Source organism: Rattus rattus, chromosome 7 (genome assembly GCF_011064425.1).
Source record: "Rattus rattus isolate New Zealand chromosome 7, Rrattus_CSIRO_v1, whole genome shotgun sequence".
Lineage (NCBI taxonomy): Eukaryota > Metazoa > Chordata > Mammalia > Rodentia > Muridae > Rattus > Rattus rattus.
The window spans coordinates 115,935,084-115,955,250 of NC_046160.1; the positions used below are offsets into that span (position 1 = coordinate 115,935,084).

Sequence of the window (20,167 nt, forward strand, 5' to 3'; positions counted from 1 at the left end):
CCCTGGAAGCCATCATCTGGAAGGTGACAGAGCTTGGCACACACATCCCCAAATTCAGTCATGACTCTGAAATATTCTGTTCTGATGGGAGGTGGAGTAAGTCTCCATAACCTTGGCAAGACCACCCCAGTAAGTACGATATACATTTGCCAATTCCTCCCATCATCCCTAAATTGGATACAGAGCATGGAGTCACCAGCACATGGCTTCACGGAAGCCTTGATCTTGCTAATCTTGCTACCTGGGTATCTTCTCACTCTCCACATCCCTTGTCCCTTGCAAACACAGGCTCCCTAGGCCCCAGGGGACAAAGAGCTGACAGCCCGGGGAGCACTCACAGCACTATGCCACACACGCTACACAGAGAGAGCCAGGTAACCACCATGTCCTGGTCACCCACATAGTGTAGGTTGAATACTGGGATTACCCGTGTGCCAACCACTTCAGGCTTTCCATGCCAGTGTCAGGATTTGAACCCGGGTCCTCGGGCTTATAGAGAAGCCTCTTACCCACTGAGCCATCTCCTCAGTCCCTGTGTGAGTTACTTTCACTTTGCTGTTACCATGGCACCTGAGAGAAGGACACAAAGGAGGCTTAAAATGTGGGGACCCCCAGTGTGTCTTCAGCTCACCCTGCTCTCTGTGGCGCCCGCCCCAGAATATCCACAGCCAGTGATGGAACACAGCGGACATGACTGCTGGTTCCCACGATGTGTCACGCCAGGTCAGGACTGCGAGCTGTCAACCCTAGTTCCGGGCAGCCGGAGAAAATTAAGATGTAATGAGGCCAGGACTGGACTGAGGCCCTGCTGTTGGAGCTGCTGGGAGTTGTAGGAGAGAGATGGGTTGACAGAGTCACCTCACAGTTCCATTCTCCATTTCCTCTGCAACTGAGAAGCCCTTGATTTCAGGGGAACTCCATTAACCAGTCTCCTTTGCAGTTTCCTGTAACTGCATGTCAGCCAATGGGATCTGAGCAAACATGCCTTAAGGTTGTTCTAGAAACTTCACAGGACACGGGCATCTACTCCAATCCTTCCTCTTCCTTTCTTCCAACCTGCTTCCTCAGACACTAACGTAACAGTTGCAGTCCTGGCTGTCACTTTGGACCGTAAGATCAAGATCCACACAGGAGATGGCAGAGCTGTGAGTCAGAAAGACCCTGATCCTGAATGACCCGGGGTCTGTCTGAGACCAAAGCCTATGTCCTTGAACCGCATGTCAGCCAGTGATAAAAGAATGTGTTCTCTGTGAGTAAAATGCGTCAGCTGGAGCTTCCTGGCTAGCTCTGGTCTGGGGGGCAGGGGGACAAGGGGGCCCACAGGAGTGGAAGAGAAAGGCAGGCCAGCAGACCCCTCCCTGCCACTCTCCTTGAAGGTCTGGCTTTACCAGTCTTGAAAGATCCTGGTAAAGTCTCCTCGACAAGGAAGCTTTGTGTCGTGGGAGTTTATGAGTGAGAGATTTCAAAGGTCAGCTTACTTATGACATCATCTACCACAGAACCCAAGCAGAGTGGCCACCCTTGTCTAGTCTGGACTAAGACATGCAAGGAAACAGGTCTTTTAAGGAGCCAGGCAGCCATCCGCCACAGTCCCCAAACTCAAGAGCCAGTCATACAGAAATGAGGCCTTTAGTGACAGGGATGTGACACCCCCACATACAACTTGTGATGACCCCAAATGCTCGCTTTTGGGAGGGGTGGTAGTTCCTTGAGATAGGGACTTTATGTAGTCCTGGCTGTCCTGGAACTTACTCCCTAGACCAGGTTGGCCTTGAACTCAAAGAGACTCTCCTACCTCTGCCTCCCCAGTGCTAGCGTTGAAGGTGTGTGCGCGCCACCACACCCAGCTTCCTTATAAAGAAGTCACATAGTAGGATGGGTGTGAGGCAGGAGCCTGCAGCCGGGGCTTCTGTTTTATAGACCGGTGTCTCAGGCAGGAGTAGGGAACAGTAGCCATGGCTGCACGTCAGGTTGACACCAGGCTGTCACACCATCTGTCTTACAGTAGAAGCATACAGCGACCTGCTCAGGTCGCAGTGCCCACTCAAGCCCTGAATCTCTCCTGCCTGCAAGTCTACAGAGTGAGACTAGGGTACCTGAATAACTCCTTGCACTGGGTTTCACAGCCCGGCAATTCCTGGGACCTGCTGGGCACATCTAGCCACTGACAGAGTGACAGCTCAGCTCTGTGGGATGTAGGGAAGGCTGGTGAGGTGAGGGGGTGGTGCTTCCATATGCCTCACAGGAAAAACATCCCTTGCTTTCAGTTTACCCATAAGGAAACTGGGGGGGGGGATAAAGCACCCACTCCTGTTTGGTCATAAAATGGTCACAGGACCCTTCCCACAGCACAAAGCCTACTCAGTACCCCAGGAACAATGGCGGCCATGACTCTGGCCCTGTTATGATCTTAGGAGAGCATAGAGCAGGGACAGAAGGCACACCTGGGGGGACCCTGTTAGATATGCTTGTTCTCAGCCCCAACCAGATCTCCCAGCCAGAGTCTCTAACGAGGCTCAGACACCTGTAGTCTAAATGCCCAGAATGGGGCAGGGTTCCTCCTCCCACTCCGTGGGGGGATCGTATCCAACTGGGGGTTGATCTGTGCCTGGGTATTAAGTGGTACTGGGGCCTCTACTCCACCCCCACCTCCTGAAAAAATAGCACCCCTGTAGTCTTGAAACCCCAAACCTCCCCAGAGGTTACCAAGTCCTCCTTAGAGACTGAGGTAGGCACTGGCCTGAAGTCTGAGGACTCAGCTGCAGAGTACACAAGACAGGGTCCCTCCCTGAGAACGCAAAGATTCCCACTGGGGAGGGAAGCCCCGTAGGGAACCGGGAGACCACAGACTTGTCTCAGGGCACTCTTTGTTGACTAGCAAAGAGGGCTGGAAGGCACCTGGCTACCAAGAGGGGAGGAGCCAGGACCGGAGCTCCAAGGGGAGGAGTCAGAACCTGAGCCCAGACCTCCTTCCGGACAGAAGATCGGGCGAGTCCCAGACCCCACCCCCTATCCCCACCCCCCACCCCGTCCTTGTTTCTCTAGGTAGCTACTCTTACCCTGCAGTCCCCCTCGTCCAGAAGTTCAGTGCAGTGGCTACTCCCTCCAGCCTGCCTACCCTGGGGCCCCACCACGTCTTAGGTAGTGACCCAAGCCAGTGGAGGAGAGGCTGAGAAGCCTGCGATGGCAGTGACTGCTCCTTTAGATTTGATTCCCAGGTTTTCACCTCCTCTCACATTCAGTGGGCTAAGAGGTCAGGGTTTTTTATTGCCCGAGGGCAGAATAAAAATAGTATTCTAGGCCAGAAACCTATTCCCCAAAGGTGGTGAATAGAAACTCCAACTTTAAAATCCATCTCAGGGCTTGGCTAGAAGGCTCAACAGGTAAAGATGCTTGCCACCCTGGCAACCTGAGGGAGACCCTACCACGCACATGGTGAGAAGGGAAAGGGGAGAACGGACTGCTACAAGTTGACCTCTGACCTCCATGCTTCATGACATGTGCCTATCACCCCATGCCCATGCCACATGCAGAAAGTCAATAAAATTTAATTAAAATCTAACCAAATTTGACCAAGAGCCTGGGCCACCACTTTTCTCAGAACCTACCCTGAGAAAATACTACCTCATGGCAAGTTACCCTTTTAGGGTGAGCCTCACCTGGGGCAGCCCTGTCTAGGAAAAGGCTTCTGTGTCCCTAGGAAAGGTACAAGGAAGTCAAAGCCCACTGTTCCCAGGGCCTGCTGTGCCCACTCCACAGGTGCTCCTAGGCCAACTCTGGGCCAGCTGGGACCAGCTGGTCCCCAATCATCGAGTAAGAACAGAGAGTAGGCCAGGGAAGTGACAAGGTTACTGCCAAGAGAAGAGAGCTCTCTCTCACCAGAGGCCAGGAAGGACCGCCCAACATGTATAGGAAGACACTGGGCAAGTCAGATGCCAGTCTTTGACAGTGAGGTCACGGGTACCTGTGAGGTATAATGAGAACCAGGCCTGTGAGGGAAAAGGAACAGGAGAAGACAAGGCTGGTGGTCCAGAAAAGAGGCCACATGACGTGATGGCCACGTTTTATACAGACGTATAGATGAGCAGTAGATAGATATAGTAACTCCTCTGCAGGCTGCATGCCACACCCACCAAGTGCTGTCCAAACCTGGTGCAGCTCCCCAGCATGTCCAGAGAGGAAGGTCCCTGGGGAGACCTCGGGACCAGCTGCCAAACCAGAGCTGTCTTCCATGTGTGACTGGTCACGTCATTTTAAGACAAGACAGTATTGTCCCTCCTCTCTGTCCTCCCCTTCAACGCCCCCATCCCTACCCTCTTCCAACTCCTATGCCCTAACCCCCATCGGTAGCCAGCCCCACTCCAGGAAAACCGTTCAGGTAACTTTTAACTCTTTGACCTTGTGTCAAAGCCCTGAGTCCACTGGAAGGCCCACAGACAGGTGGAAGGTATCTATGGCTACCAAGGTAAAAGTCTAAAATTCCCAACCCCTTTGCATAACCACAGAGATTTACTTGTGGCAGCTGCGTAGTCAAATCCAGACACAGACACAGACACACAAACAAACACACACACACACACACACACACACACACACCCTGCCTCCAGAACAGGTCGGCTGACAGCATCTACCTGATTTTGTCAGCCGGACCATTGATGGAGGCTCATTTGACTGATTGGCACATTACCCCTTGTAGCTTTGGTTAAAGAAATTGCACGACTTTGGGAATGGTACCAAACACATACGCTGGGGTTAGGGGGATGACTCAGTCAGTAACCTGCTCCCTCAGATCCTAAATCAACTAGAACGAAGCAGAAGAAACAAACTGAAAAGTCTGAAGGCCCCATTATCAATCCCTCATGACCTATATGAGGGATGTGTTGATGGCTGCCTCACAGCCCTCAGATGACAGAAACAGAAGAAGCTGTAGCACTGACCACCCCCTCCTGTTCGCCAGGAGCCGGCTCCCAAACCAAAAAAGACCCCTGCAATTCTGTACACGTACAGTGGCCTGCAAGGTCAGCGAGCACCCATCTATGTAGGCAGTTTCTCCTGGGTGAGCAAGGATAACCAAAAGTCTTAAAGATGGACTGGAGGGAGAGCACTGGGAGATGATAGCATTTTCAGAAACCACTGTTGCACTGTTTTGTCCTCTGATGGGAGTTGGATTTCTTTTGCCTGGGATCAGGTTGGATTGATCTCTGACAGAGAACTATCCTGAGGACGTACTGGCGCTGAAGAAAGCATTGATTAAGTGGGTAGTTACCTTTTCCACCACCTTATTACTGCCCCTGAACGTGCTGCCACAAGGCAGATATCAATGAACACGTGTGCTATAATAAAGTCACTTCAAGAGCAGGAGGGCTCTAGCTGGCTCGACTTGAAAACAGTCTGTGTTTTGAAAAGCAAATAAAACTTGCATCATGTGCATCTGATGCATTACATAATGTTCCACGGTGTCATCCAAGGGGGAGGCGACATCATGCCCCTCTCTTGGATCCTTCCCATGACTGGAGAACACTGAGCTATAATGGACCTGATTGATGGTATATATGACATCATCTGTTGACTTACCATGGACCTCAAAGCTGGACCTTTGCATCAAAGGGCCCTTTGAACGAGGGGCACAAAGACGCAGCTCCTTCATTTGAGCTTTCAAGCAGATGGTCCCCTCTCCACTGGGATGCTCAAGGGGACTCTGATGGTAACATGACTGTTATGTCATAGATTCCATTAAGGGCACTAAGCCTCCCGTGTATCACTCCCGGAAACCCTCCCTGTTCTGGAACTGGTAGCACCCTGATTGGCTTTACACGTGGAGGGATGCTGGCAAATGGCTGTAGGAGAGACAGTGGCCAAAAGTCTAGTCTTCTTCACAATCGCATCCTTGGACTCCCACTTGTCCTGTACTGGCCGCCTCTTACTCATCTCTGGGGCACACTCCTACACCGGCATCTTACCGTCTCACAGCCCCCACTCATCTGGCAGCCACCTCTGCCCATGCCCACCTGACAAAGGGTCTCATCACAGGGCACCTTCCCCATGCTTCAGCCCTACTCTCTCCTCCCCCAGATGACTCAGGTTTCAATTGGACATTTGGTTCTAGTCATCTCTCATCAAGCGGCCTAAATCTGAGGTGATTTAGGCCCACACACTGCCTGAGTGCCTAAGTCCCTCAGCTCATCCAGCTGCGCTCCAGTGAAAAGACTGACCACCACGCCGAAACGAAGGAACACCCCTTTATTTTTACATGCATGTGTGTATACATGTTCGTATGGGTGCAGGTACATATGTATGTGTGTGTGGAGACCAAAGACAAGCTCAGCTGTTCCTCAAATGGCTCAACAAGCAGACAAACAGGATCTCTCACTGGCCTGGCATTCACCACGTAGGCTCAGTTGGCTAGCCAATGAGCCCTATAGATCCAACGTGCCCTATAGATGCAATATATGATCCCTATATAGATGTCCTATAGATGAGCCCTATAGATCCAACATGCCCTATAGATCCAATGAGCTCTATAGATCCAACATGCCCTATAGATGATATGATCCCTATATAGATGCCCTATAGATCCAACACACCATATAGATCCAATGAGCTCTATAGATCCAACATGCCCTATAGATTCAACACAACATATAGATCCAATGCCCTATAGATCCAACACACCATATAGATCCAATGAGCTCTATAGATCCAAGGAGCCCTATAGATCCAATAGGCCCTATAGATCCAAAGCACTGTGCTTTTTGTTTGTTTGTTTGTTTTAAAACCATGGTCTCTGAGGTCCTCTGCAAGTATTTTCCCAACTAAGCTGTCTCCCCAGTGCCTACCACTGCACACAATTTACTTTAAATAAACCATAAAGGTCAAATATCAGTATTTGTCCAAAGGCCAGTGACCTCACTGCACCCCCTAACAGTTGCAGGTGGACACTTAAGTGTCCACACCTTAATCACCACACATCACAGATAGAAGAGACCAGCACACGAGGAGGGCTGCTACCCCCAGAAGGAAACTCAAACCCCAGGCTGTCTTCAGGCCCAACTCAGCAGGCACAGGCTGCCCTTCCTTGTTTGTTTCTTGTTGCCGGACTTTGTTTTGATTTTTCCCCCCTGGATTGATCAACCGTGTTTAAGCAGCCAGGGCTGCAAAATAAAAGGCCTCAATCGAGCAGTGCAGAAGGACCACACGTTGATTTGTTCTTTCCTGGAACTTCCAAAGGTCGCTCCCACGGTACTCCCTGCAGCTGGCCTGAACCCCTCAAGCATCTATCGAACAAGTTAAGGTCAACCTGGTGGCCAGAGGCTGGTGAAGGCCAAGCAATTAACTATCACCTCACCAGAAGCGAAGTGTTTAAAAGCTTGGCACCAGAAAGCCTACAGCTTCAGGCTAGGGCAAATGTGTAAACACGGGCAGGGAGTCAGCATCTGACTGCATAGAACCTGAACAAGGATCCTGCTATCAGCGTGCTCTCTCTCAGACCCCACTGTGCTCAGGCTCCTTGTTAAAACAGCAACTAGCCTATATCATTGTCCAATCAAAGGCTGACTGCCAAGCTGGGCAGGGCTTGCAGACCACCAATGGGTGAGTGGAAGCCTTGGAGAGGGAGGACCCAGGCAGTAAGTCCTCAGGTTTGGTCGCTGCAGCTGACTCTTCCTGACCTGGGCCTTGGGACACCGGTGAGCTATAGTATGACTGAGGAAAGCCTTTAGACGTGACCAACCTGCTCCCAGCAATCCTGCCAAAACCCCTGGGCTGCAGGTGCAGCATGCCTGCAGGCCCTTTGCCTCCAGGACTCAGCCAGCAATCGTCCCGGCCCTTGAGGCAGGTACACGTCTGGTGCAACGCTTCCCACTTCACCCAAGGTGACTGGAGAACAAAATGGTATCCAAAGAACTTTCCCCAAACCACCAGTGTGTGTGTGTGTGTGTGGGAGGGTCCAGCCCCCAGTGTGGGAGAGCAGGATTCTCCTCTACAACAGCTCCTGCTAATAATTAAAAGTGCAACAGATAAAATACAGAATTAGAAGTGGATGAAATCTCTCAGGATACAGGGATGGGAAATAGAAAAGATAAGAAAATTAAAGATGGTAGAAGGCTCCCTGGGCCACTGTCTAAATAGAGTTCTAGAAGGTCAGAGAAAAACCGAAGAACGGAAATCATAATGGTGGAGTCAGAGAGAATGTTCCAGAACTGAAGGACAGTCTCAGATGGGAAGGATTCCATAACTGGGCAGCAAGAGAGACAGAAAGAAGTCAGCATCGAGGAGGAGGGAGCCCTTGAAGACTCAGTGGGGTGGGGCGGAGAAGACAGTGAGGGGATCTGGCATGGCTTAACAGATCCTGACTGCAGCCTTGGGAGCCCTTCGGGGCCCCAGAGGAAGCGACTGCCAGTCTTGAACATGATGTTCAGCTAATGTGGCAATCAAGAATTAGAGGAGACCTATTTCCCCAGTTCAAGTTCTCAGACAACACACCGCCCAGGTACCCGCTCTCAGCAAGGATGTGTGCCAGTGTCCCCAAGTTGGCACCATCGGAAGGCAGGGAAGCAGTGGAAGGTGGCGGGAAGCATGGTGATATAACCGACAGCCCAGGAGACAGCCAGATCCCAATCATGGAGGGTGACAAGTCCAGAGTGGAGCAGACTGAGGCCTTGTATTTACTCAGGCAGTCGGAACCAGGAGACAGAATTCACCCTATGTCCCCGCCACAAAAAAAAAAAAGTCATCCAATGCCAAAAGCATTTGTTATTAAATACATAAACCCTTAAGTTAGCACCAAGATTAACATAATTCAAACTCCCAAGAATGTAAAAGGCAGAACAGGAGGCAACAGGCGATCAAGTCCTCTGACAGACTAAGCTTTGAGCTGCACAGACTTACTAGAACACTGAGATCCCACAAAGTGTGTTGGAACTAGATCAGGAAGTAGGGGGTCGAGGACCACAGAACAGGAGCAGAGCCACCCATGCCTACATTTCTTAGGAATCGGAGCATAAGACTGAGGGAGTCAAGATGAAGACGTGCACGCATTTGATTCAGTGACAGAGGGAAATATCAAAACCACCAGCTTAAAAAAGAATGTCAAAATGAATTGTCCAAGGAGAGGGCAGTGGGGGAGGGGCTGAGGGGAGAGAGAACGGGGCGAAGGCGTGAGACCTCAGGATGTTCTAACAGGCAGGAGACCTGGGGATGTGTCCCCTTTCACCAAGCATCAATAGGCTCACACATGGGTCTGCTAAAGCCCAGGGTCTAGATTCTCCAATTCCTCATCTGTTCATATGTTCAGACACGAACACAGCACTCTAGTGCCAAGTCTGACACAGATTCTAGTCAAGCCAACAAACTGAAAGCCACCACCGCCAAGACAGATCCAAGGGCAGCAGTGCTGACCTGAGCCATCTCACCCATGGCCTTTATCTGATCCCCTCTGGTCCTCTTCATTTTTTAGTAGAGTTGAGATATCTCATGGTACATGTGCTCCTGAGAACCCCTGTGAGGTTGACAGAGAACCCCAGGTGACAGTGGGTGGGCTAGGTGGACTGTCTGTGCCCAAGGCCCTCGACTCGGATTTGGAAAGTGTGTGGGTTTGTTTCGGATCAAGTTCCAATTAGACAGGCGTTCCCTCCTGCACGGGCCTCAGTCTATGTGTCTGTAGAGTGGGGCCATAAGACCAACCTCAGAAGGTGACATCAGAATGAAATGGCATAAATAGGAGACACTGAAGGCTTTACAATCTGTCTTCACCACAAGACAGTCCCCGTGGCCACCTCAAGTCACTCTAACCGTCTTTCAGAGTATAAGAATCATATTCTCCAGCTCCTTAAACTGGGAGCCCTGTCCCCACACTTCTCAGCTGCCCCGCGATTACCACCAGGAACTATAGACTGAGAGCTTGGCCTTCTGTCTTGTTAGTTGCAGTTACTGGTGTATAAGTGACAATGAGCTTTGTCCAGTCCTAAGAGGCAGGTGGCGAGCCCGCCTGAGGCGGTGACTTCTTGCCCGGTATCATTTGCTATTTGATCAACTGGTCCTTGATACATGACCAAGTCTCCATACTTCCTCCACAGCCTCCTCTTAGAGCATCCGCCCTAGCCCCATCTTTGCAGACTTCACTCTGATTTCTGATTTGTGCTCTCAAAAGCCCAGCAGCCAACACTCTGGGTCTTGCTTGGCCCTTCAGTGGTGCCATCTACACCTTTCAGGTACAAATACCATCATGGGGCAGAGCATCCCATGGAGGAATGCCACTTGCTGACTCACCCCAGCTCATGCTTAGCTTTCTTACACAGCCCAGGACCACCTGCCTAGGGATGGTGCCGCCCACAGTGGACTGGACCCTCACACATCAGATTATCACTCAAAATGATTCTCCACAGACTTGCCCAGAGGTCAATTCCTCCAAGGAGGCTTTCCTCTCAGATGACTCTAGGCTATGTGATCTTGTCAAGTTGACAAAGGTAATTAGGACACCACCCTACACACAACCTGCACAGAACATCAAACATATTACAACAGAGCCCCAAGCTGTCTTCTCGAACTTAGGGCTGGACAGTCCCTAAGTCAGCCTGACAACCAAAGAGTCATCCTAACACATGCTTTTCTGGTATCTTATCATCTCCATGTACATCCCTGCTTTAGCAAACACCACGGAGACAAAAGCAAAGTGTGCTTAGCAATGATCGTGAACAGCGCCATAAACTCTCCATGGAGACGACTGTAAAACAAGCTGACCTCTGCTCTAACCAAGGGGAGGAGGCACAGAGACAGGGAGGTGAGCCTGGGAATACTCGTGTGGCCATGGCTAGACTCCCACACAAGACAGGGTCAGGTGTCATTTTCTGGGAATGGAAATCCCTGGAAACTAGGGACGGTACTGTCTAGACTGGGGACTGGGGATGTTTTAAAATAGTGTATATTCATTACCTAAAATGCTGGGTTTCATCACATTTCTATATATGTTTACCAAGTACTTTGATGCTATTCATACCTATTTCCCTCTCTTGCCCCCACTCCCCCCATCTTGCTGGTTACCTTCCTCTTCCTGGGTAGACTCTCTCCTACTTTCATGGTGTGTGTGCATGTGTGCATGTGTGTATATGTATGTATGTGGGTGTGTGTGGTGTATATGTGTGAGTGTGCATGCATGTGTGTGGTATGTATGTATGTGTGCATGTGTTTGATTGTGTGAGCGTGTATGTGTGTACATGTGTATGTCTAGTGTGTGTGAGTGTATAGTGTGTGTATATGTGATGTGTGTATGTGACTATGTGTGAGACTGTGTGAATGTGTCTGGTGTGTGTATGTGAGTGTGTATATGTGAGTGTGTGTATGGTGTGTATGTGAATGTGTGTGTGTGTGTGATGTATGTGAGTGTGATTGTGTGTCTGTGTGTGTGCTGTATGAGTGTGTGGTATGTGTGAATGTGTGAAAGTGTATGTGTGTGAGAATATGTGTGTTTTGTGTGATGTATGTGAGTGTGTGTGTGTGTGTGTGTGTGTGTGTGTGTGTGTGTGTGTGTGTGTGAAATACATTTTTAATTCTAGATTGCACAGATGACAGAACAGTCAATGTTTGCCCTTCTGAGTCAGGCTTACTTTGTCCAACATGACCTCCAGTTACAACAGTTTTTCTACACATTCTAGCACTTCACTTTGGGAAGGGTGAGCATGAGAAACACTGGGGTTCAGTTTATCCAAAGAAGGAGCTTTTTCTTGGAGACAAGAGTGGCTGGTGGAGCAGAGAGACATCCAGAGGGTAAGGTTGAAGGGCTGAATCTGCAACAAGTCACAGCCATTCTTCTGGTGGCCGAACTAATCGTACAAGGTGCACAGAGGTGTGGCCCACATAGGTTTGGCTCCAGACCCAGGGCTGGCCTGCTCTAGGTGAAGGAGGAAGCAGGAATAATGTCATCTAAATTCAGGTCCCTCCCCATCAAACCAGATCATCTCCACCTGCTGCCCCAGATCCTAACTGGAGTGCTCAGAACTCTGCCTTTTAAGTATGTCATAGCATAGGAGATTAAAAATAGTCTGAAAAGGAGATGAATATAAAGTGGCAAGTGCTCCAGCTGCATGAGAACCCCCCCCCCAGGAGGGAACAGCAGGAGTGGGTGTGATGTCACCGGGGCTCTATCCAATTCCACCTAGCGCTCTGCAGATGATGAAGTGGCTTTTGAATGCCCCCAAATCCTCTTTCAGCTTTTCCTCATCCTCAAGCACTCTGGATAATAATCTCCAAGAAGCACCGGGCTGCAGGGCAAACATACAAGGAGGATATGAAGTGCATGGGCCCCTGAGTCCACTGCCCAGCTCCTTGCCTTTCAACTGCAGCTCTTGACTCAAGTGGGTAAACCCACTTGAATGCGCTCCAGACATGCAGTCAGCCCTGTGGTAAGAATGGACAGACAGCCTTACCCACGAGCACTCTATGTTCATCTGGCTGGGAAAACTCTTTCCCTAGGGAGATGTACACAAGCGGCTATCCCTCCTTATGAAGTCCCAAGATCAAACCAAAGGACAATCTCAACCCAAGTCCAATCTGAGGAACCAATGGCTTTATTTCTTAACCATAAAGCATACGTGGGTGGTTACCTAGAGTCACCCCAAAGCTGCAGGTCAGAGGAGCTAGAACCTCAGGTGAGTGTCCAGGAACCCCCCCTTCCTATGAAGAATGACAACAGTCATTCTTGGGGTCTCCTGCAACAAGTCACAGCCATTCTGAGGAAGATGACAGTTGTTAAGCACAGAGGAGGCCCTCTAGAACATGGTCCTACGAGCGACGCCCACTTGTCACACCGAGCCTGGCTTTCAGAAATACAGTCCACACCATCCTACAGAAAGTTCTCCAGGTTGCCATGGTACTGACAGGAAGACTTCGACTCATGCCAATGCTGGACACGAGCTTGCTGCTTTCGTCTCCCCGGGGAAGGCTCGATACCTCACACAGCTTCCTTGGAGCCCTCAGCGTGCAGCCTGCTTTGGAAGAAAGGTGACTGCGTGTGCCATGGGTGTTAGCATGACATCAAGGCCTCATCTAGAACTGCTTTTAGAGCAAATCTGCTGTGCGGCAGGGAGGAGAAGGCAGGCGTGGCTGGCGTGTACCTCAAACCAGAGCCCCTGGGACAACTTGGTGGGTCATGTCCAGGGTGAAGCAATGAAATGACTTGGAAAAACATTTATTTCATGACTAGCATCTAAATTGTGTGTGTGTGTGTGTGTACATATATATATATACATATATATATATATGTATATATATATATAAAATCGTGAGCGCGCACACACCTTGTTTCTCTTGAATTTTACTGTTTCTACATTCCCCAACTGTACTCTCTTTCTCCACCTGACCAGTGGTAAATATGACCTTCTGGGCGCCTTCATCTTCCCTACCCAGCCATGGATAATATTCCAAATGAATAGCTACATGCAAAACAAAAACAAAACAACAACAACAAAAAAAAACTTTATTTATAAAGCGAGCAGCAGGCCGAATGTAACCTATAGCTAAAGTCATGGAACGCCTGCAGAGCAAGGAGAAAATTGAGCAAACAAAAAGCAAACACACCAGTAAGGAGGAAAAACCTTCAGACTCCCCAAAGGCTGCTTCTACTTCCTCCTATGACAGACATAATCTACCAGTTTTGTTGTTTTTTTTTTTTTTTCAAGACACACCAAGGGACGTGAAAGTAGGTTTCTATGGGAACGGGAGTTCACTTTTAATGGCTCAACCATTATAAAGACAATCGCTTTATTTTTCTTCTTCCCTTCAGACACAGGGTAGGCGTAACCTATGACCTGTTGGGCAGGATTTTGCCCAGAGCTCTGCTGTTCCAATAAAATATGAAACGCCACAGTGTTCTGCAGGCCAACAGGGCACTTCATGCAAGCCAAGCCTCTTGGGTAAGAGGCACTTTCCTAGAATGGCTGATCTGGTCCCATGTTCTGCCTTCCCCAGGAGGCTACGGTGCCATCAGCAGCTTGGCTGTTCTGAGAACAGGCCCCTCTGACCGCCAGCTTCCTGTGTTCAGTCCTCTACATCTCTCCATTACCAACCTTCCCAGGGGAGGGCTTGCCTCTAGCCATGAGCACTCCATTTTCAAAATGGGTTCTGCCTCCTCCCCCAGCACTCTGGTTCTGGGTGCACACGTTAGACCGGGGTCTCCGGTTGCCTGAATTACTAACCCCCCAGTCAGGGCATTTACTGATGTGTGCCTTATCTATAGAAAACCTGTGAACTGCAGCCTTTTCTGCTGGGCCCCAGGGTGGAAATGCATCTCTGGCATTTGAATGTGAAAAGAATCCAGGAACACAGCCAGCAGAGCTGCGTGGAGCCCAGAGCCACACGTGGGCAGCCCACTGCCAGTGTGCCGCAGGCTAGAATGCAAATGGCTTCAGGCAGATAAACAATGCCTGGGCCCAGCCTCTCTTGACACCACCTTCCAGGGGTAACTTAGAGCCCCCAGTAAAGCAACAACTACTTTACCAAGGAGAAAACTAAGGAAGTCAGGCAAAAGATTTATTTCCCTGGGCCCTGCAGTCAGTTAGCCACAATATCAGAGCCTCGACTCTGACCGTCAGCCTCCCAGGCCAGGCTGTGTCCCCTAACCACACAAGAAAATGCCCCAAGAAAGACCTTTCCCAGACCAGGAGCTGCAAACCAGAGATGGCTCATAACCTGGGGTCCAACTGAAGAAGAAAAAGACCCATGCCAAGAATCGTGCCTGGGAAACAAGCACACAGGCCCAGGGCCAGGGACCTTGCCAGGCAGCTCTCTAGGGACAAAACTCCACATCTGATTTCCTCCTGGTTTTTAAATGGAACCTTCCAGGGTACTAACTGTGCTGACAGACAGGAGGGGGAGGGGAGTCAGGGGATGGGGTTAGAGAAAGGCTCTTTCCTGGTCTCTTCCCTCTCTGACTTGACCCCAGAACACAGACCATGGAGAGTCCGGGAGATGAGCAGACCACAGCAGATGGCCTCATACCAGACCATCTGTGGTCTGCTGGGGGGCGCCACACCAGCATGCTGGGCCAACCCAGCCTTTTTCTCATCCACAGACTTTGACACTACCCTTCAGGGCTAGACCTAGCAGCTACCCATGTTGTGGAATGTTGTCCTCTATGCATACTATGACCGCTATGATCTTAATCAGAGCATCATGACCATGCTTCACAAGACAGGGCCTGCGGGTGTTCTCCTGCGGGCATCCCCAACATGCCGGCCACCCTTCTCCCATGTCCTACCTCTGATCCCAAAAAGCACATGGTCTCAGGAAGTGCTAGAGTAAATAGGAGGTACAATGTCAACTGAATGGGGACTCCAGCCTTCATGAGCTGCCACCCATGTAAATGGGGGGCAACTTTGTAGTGATGTAGCTATTTTAGGGTGACCCCTAGTCCTGTAACAGCTCACCCGTGCTTCGGAGAATGAGCCCAATAAACTCACTGTCCCGCCAAGCTCCTTTCAGATGGAACTGTTCCTTCAGTCTGTTGTGAGCATCCTACGTGGGGTGAAGAGATGTTTCCTCATGTCTCCTCAGGAAAATTTACGACAACATTAGGTCCCTGCTGCCACTACCAGGTTCAGGAAGCTCTGCCTTAGTCCAGGAACTCCCTGGTGGGCTTAGCAGGGTGGCTGGATGGCAGGTGGTTCAGAGGAGGGAAAGCTAGGCCAAAGCCTAAAAAGGTCACTGGAAAGCCCAAGCAAGCTTGGGAGAGCCTGAGCCCAGGCCCAGGCCACTGAGGAGTAGGAGGAGGAAGAGGGAGGAGGAGAAGAGGGAGGAGGACGAAGCAGTAACAGAGACAAGCATGAATCCTTGCACATACAAACGATACCCTATGGTCATCCTTCAAAGTCCAAATTCAAAGACCCACTTGGGACCTTCACAGTCACCACCAATGAGATTAACCTCTCTACCTGGGTGTTTATACCCAGAGGATGCTTGCCCTCAGTGGTCTCACCTGGGTTCAAATACCATCTAGACTTGCAAGTCACATGACCTTGGGGGAGAGGGGTTTCTGAGTAAAGGTGGCAATGCCTGTCAGAGAGCACAGCCAGCAGAGCCCAGACAATGGCAGTGATGCTACTGAGTGCCCCTCACAGGAGGGGTGGGACAGCCTGGTGTGTGTCCCAATCACCTCACCTAGCCCCCTCGGATGGGTGAGTCTAAGCCAAGCTGTTTTAGAAAAATCAGGCTAGAAATGATGGCATCGAGTCCTTAAGGTAGCAGAACAGGAGACAGCCCCCACACAGAAATGACCTACACGCAGCCGCATCAGGGGACTGAGCCCTGACTGTCCTGGTGCCTGAGATGGCATTCTATAAGGTTCGGTGTGGCTTCCCCACATGGACAAGCAACACAGAAAACCGGGGGATTGGGAGATATTTATCAGGCTCCTAATGAGCAGGATCCCACTCAAAGCCTGGCTCCACAGCCCTTGTCCAGAGTGGGTCACTCCTCATCTGGACTCTGAAGCAAAGAGGAGAGGCCGGCAGCACTGTCCTCAGGACAGCAGTCAGCTGAGAGGAGGCACCTGGCCACCTCTAACCTCTATGCTACCTACCATGGCTCTGTAGACTCGAGGGACCAGCAGACCTAGGCTTGGAAGTTCCTCCCATGGATCATTTTCTCCTCTGTGAAAAGGTCAACAGCCCAAGCCACCCCCAATTCCTTGCAAGGGATCCTGTCAGCTTTCACAGGCAGTCTGTGCCAAGGGATGCCATGCTGCACCAGGGAGCCTTGGTGACAAACACCTCGATGGCCATCGTGTGCTTCTGTCTGACAACCTCATCTGCTGCGTGGCTGTTAAGGGAGGAATGACCTCCTGAGGGAGGCTGGGTTTTCCACGTGGCCCACCTGACCTCCCTCCACCCCAGTGTTCCTCTGGGGAAGGTTTTCCATATCACAATCACATCCTGGATTCTAGAACCCCACAGGCCAGGGGGACGGAGACAGAGGTGGAATGTACGGACGGTGTGAGTCAAAGTGCTTCCTGGTAAACATTCGGACACACAGGGAGGAAGGACCAGCTGACTCCAAGCTGTTCTCTGAGAGGCAGCACACAGGGCCTAACCTCAGTCTGCCTTCATGGCTGACCCCAGAACCACCCGGTGCCAGGGACGGCAGACTCCAATCAGGCTCGATAAACCCAACAGTAGCAGCTGCCTGGGAATGGGTACCAGGAGCCTCCATCCCTCAGATTACAGACCCTTGAAGTCCCACTGTCTCCAACTGTGATCCCCCAGACACTGTGACCACCTGTACTGGGAGCAGTCGCAAGCTTATCAAACCCTGAGCCAGGTTCTGCTGGCTTCTCCCACTCACAGCCCACCTAAGCCCAGTCGAGCCAGGGCCCCTGTACACCCTGCCCCCCCATCTGCTCATCCAGACACATCTGGGCCTCTGACATCCACCAGCTGGTTCAGCAGATGCTCTGAGATCAATGTAGAATGCTTTCTGGACTTGAACCTTTAGTTGAGACGTTCTAAGTAGCACAGGAGCAAAACAAGAGAATGTCTGTTAGGCCCCTAATCCAGACAGAGAAACAGAGGGGGAATAGAAGACAAGAAGATCCTTGGCCTGAACTCCATTCTTGCTTTATCTCAGCAACACCAGGCAAAGCAGACAAGTCCTACTCAACAACTGCACAGAACTAATGTTCACCCCAAAAACACAGCTGACTTCACCCAAAGCTGCAAATAACCCAAAGATGAATGGAGATTAGAATGGTGGTATATCCATTCAGTGGAATAGTACTCAGCAGTTAAAAAGAATTGTAGCCACAGTAAAGACGGTGTGGATGGATCTAACATCAAGTTGATCAAAAACGGGCCCTATCAAGAGGACACATTGAACTCCACCATTCAACTTCGTCGGGGTCCAGAGACAAGTTGAACCTACGCAAATTAGAAACAAAGATCAGGATAAAGGTTGCCTTGGAGATGGGTGGGTGAGGTTACTGACTGGGAAGGAAGGTGAGGTAACCATTGAGGGATCTGGGAATCTTTACATAGGTAGCAATTACCTGAGGTGTACCCACAGCTAAAAGCATGGTGAGCTTATACTTAATTAGTCTACATTATACATGTGTGTAATACATATGACATTTGAGATACATGATTTGAAGTTTGCCTCTTACTAACAGAATCCAGTACTGTTCAAATTATAACTGACACTTTGCCTAAAAAGTGTGGTAGTCTCGAATGGAGGAGCTGAGACACCCCCTAAACCTTCAGGACCCATCACAAATCATGCTGGGTAATCCTGTCTCTCTGCCTCACTTCGCCGCATGTTCCTTTGCAAAACTGATCTCTGCAAGGGGGACCTGATCCTACAAGAATAATTGGCTGTGACAAATAGTACATGCTCATTAAAATGCCTAGGGATTGCCTAAGGGACATGAGACACACCAGATCTGACAGCCCCAACTAGATACCATCTCGGCAATGGTATGCTGCCCACCCCAAACCAGATCCAACCTCTCTCCATCACTGAGGCGCCGAGCCTCCTCCTCCTTTGACACAAATCACAGCAGCTGCACAGGAGCAGAGCCCAGAGCCCAGGGCTGCCCAGAGCTGCCAGTGCCCACTCCCTGAGCCGCCCGCTGGCTTCATTTCAGGTCACCTCTGCAGACCTGCACTGTCCTTGCCAAACCTCAGTTGGAGAGGGCCACGTGAGCTCCCAGAAAACATTCTCTCAGGTGTAATGTTTAATCTAGACTCTTCCCCCACCCCCAGCAGGGGCTCCCTGCCCTGCTGGCAAAAGGGACACCCACAATCCTCCTGCCCCACCCACTTATGTCCAAACCTCCCAGCTGGATCCTTGCAAATTCAACCTTGGACTCTTCTTCACCCCCAAGTCAGCAGGGGAAGTGGTTAACTCAACCTCACCTGTGCACAGGTCCAGGTGGGTGAGGAAGCCGGAAGTGGACTTATGCCCAATTCTGCAAAGCTCCCATAGGAGAGAGAGGGCTGGAAACACACTCCACCCACAGAACTTGTGGGCAATGCCTTTTGGGAGCGGGAGGGATGGGTTTCTTTTCCTTAGATCCACCCCCGCCACCCCGTCAATGTTTGCTGTTTCCCTACCCAATACTTCCTTTTGAAAGATACTTTCATACTCATAGGTTACCATAGAGCCCGTCTGACACACGGGCCACCAGGAGTTTCTTTCATCTTGTCAACCGCCTCAGGCAAGGGGGTTTGGTCCCAGCCCCTCCCCAGTCTGTGGGGGGTGGAGAAGGTCTACTGAACCGCAGTTCACTGGGGTCCTCAGAGTGCCCCCATCATCCAGAGCCTCTGGGGACGGACGCTATGCCCCACTCCAGGTCCCCAGCCCCATAGGTAGTTCGGAAAGTGCTTCAAGTCTGGCTTGAGCGCCCAGAACACACAGTGGCACTTTCTCCTAGCCCTGACCTGGGCAACCGCCCCCAAGACTCCACGTACAAACTTCTCTAACTACCGGAGGCAGGAGGAGGGGGTGAGGGTCCACTGCTGGGAATGGGGTGCACACGCGCGCGTGCACTCGCGTGCACACACACACACGCCCACGCACCGCCCCACCCCCTGAGCTCTGCAAGCCCGGCGCAGGCCAGCCACACCGGCTCCGGGGCACACGGGGGACGCAGTGGGGCCCACGCTTGGTGAAGACGGCCCCTCCGGGGAGGCCGGGGCCGCCGTACCTTGCAGGTTCTGCACACGGATGTCGCTGATCTGCCCGATGAGCTCCTCGCGCTGGAACCAGTCCCACTCCTGAGCAGCCATGGAGCGCGCGCGGCGGGCCGGGCGGCGGGCGGCGGGCGACGAGCGGTGGGCGGCGAGCGCGGGGCTGGTGGGAGGGAGAAGGGCCGGCCCCGCCGCGGGCGGACAGGCTGGCGGGCAGGCGCGGGCGGCGGAGCAGGGCGCCCGGCGCGCTCACTGCCCGGCAGGGGCGGGGGCCCCGGGCGGGAGGGAAGAGGGCAGGGGCAGGGCGGGAGGAGCCGGCCTCAGGACAGTCCTTTTTTTTTTTTTTCCTTTTTTCCTCCCCCACACGCAGGGTGGGTGTTGGTTGGATTGTTTGGTCGCAAACGCACAGTGATGAGGCGCGGGGGGGTCGCGGCCCATAGATTGTGATGTCTTGAGGTGCGGTGGGCCTGGTGACGCAAGCCAGGGTGCCCCAGGAGCTG

At 51.5% G+C, this 20,167-nt stretch overlaps 1 protein-coding gene across 3 annotated transcripts in view; it reads right to left on the reverse strand.

Annotated features, from left to right (window-relative positions):
- Positions 1-19,908, reverse strand: part of Clmn (calmin) — a 93,718-nt gene extending 73,810 nt beyond the window's left edge. For all 3 annotated transcript variants that reach the window (XM_032908330.1, XM_032908329.1, XM_032908331.1), the window contains exon 1: positions 19,685-19,908. In XM_032908330.1, coding sequence (XP_032764221.1) covers positions 19,685-19,766 — 82 coding nt within the window. In that variant the 5' untranslated portion in view covers positions 19,767-19,908. The remainder of the gene's footprint in view (positions 1-19,684) is intronic.
- Positions 19,909-20,167: the final 259 nt, after the last annotated feature.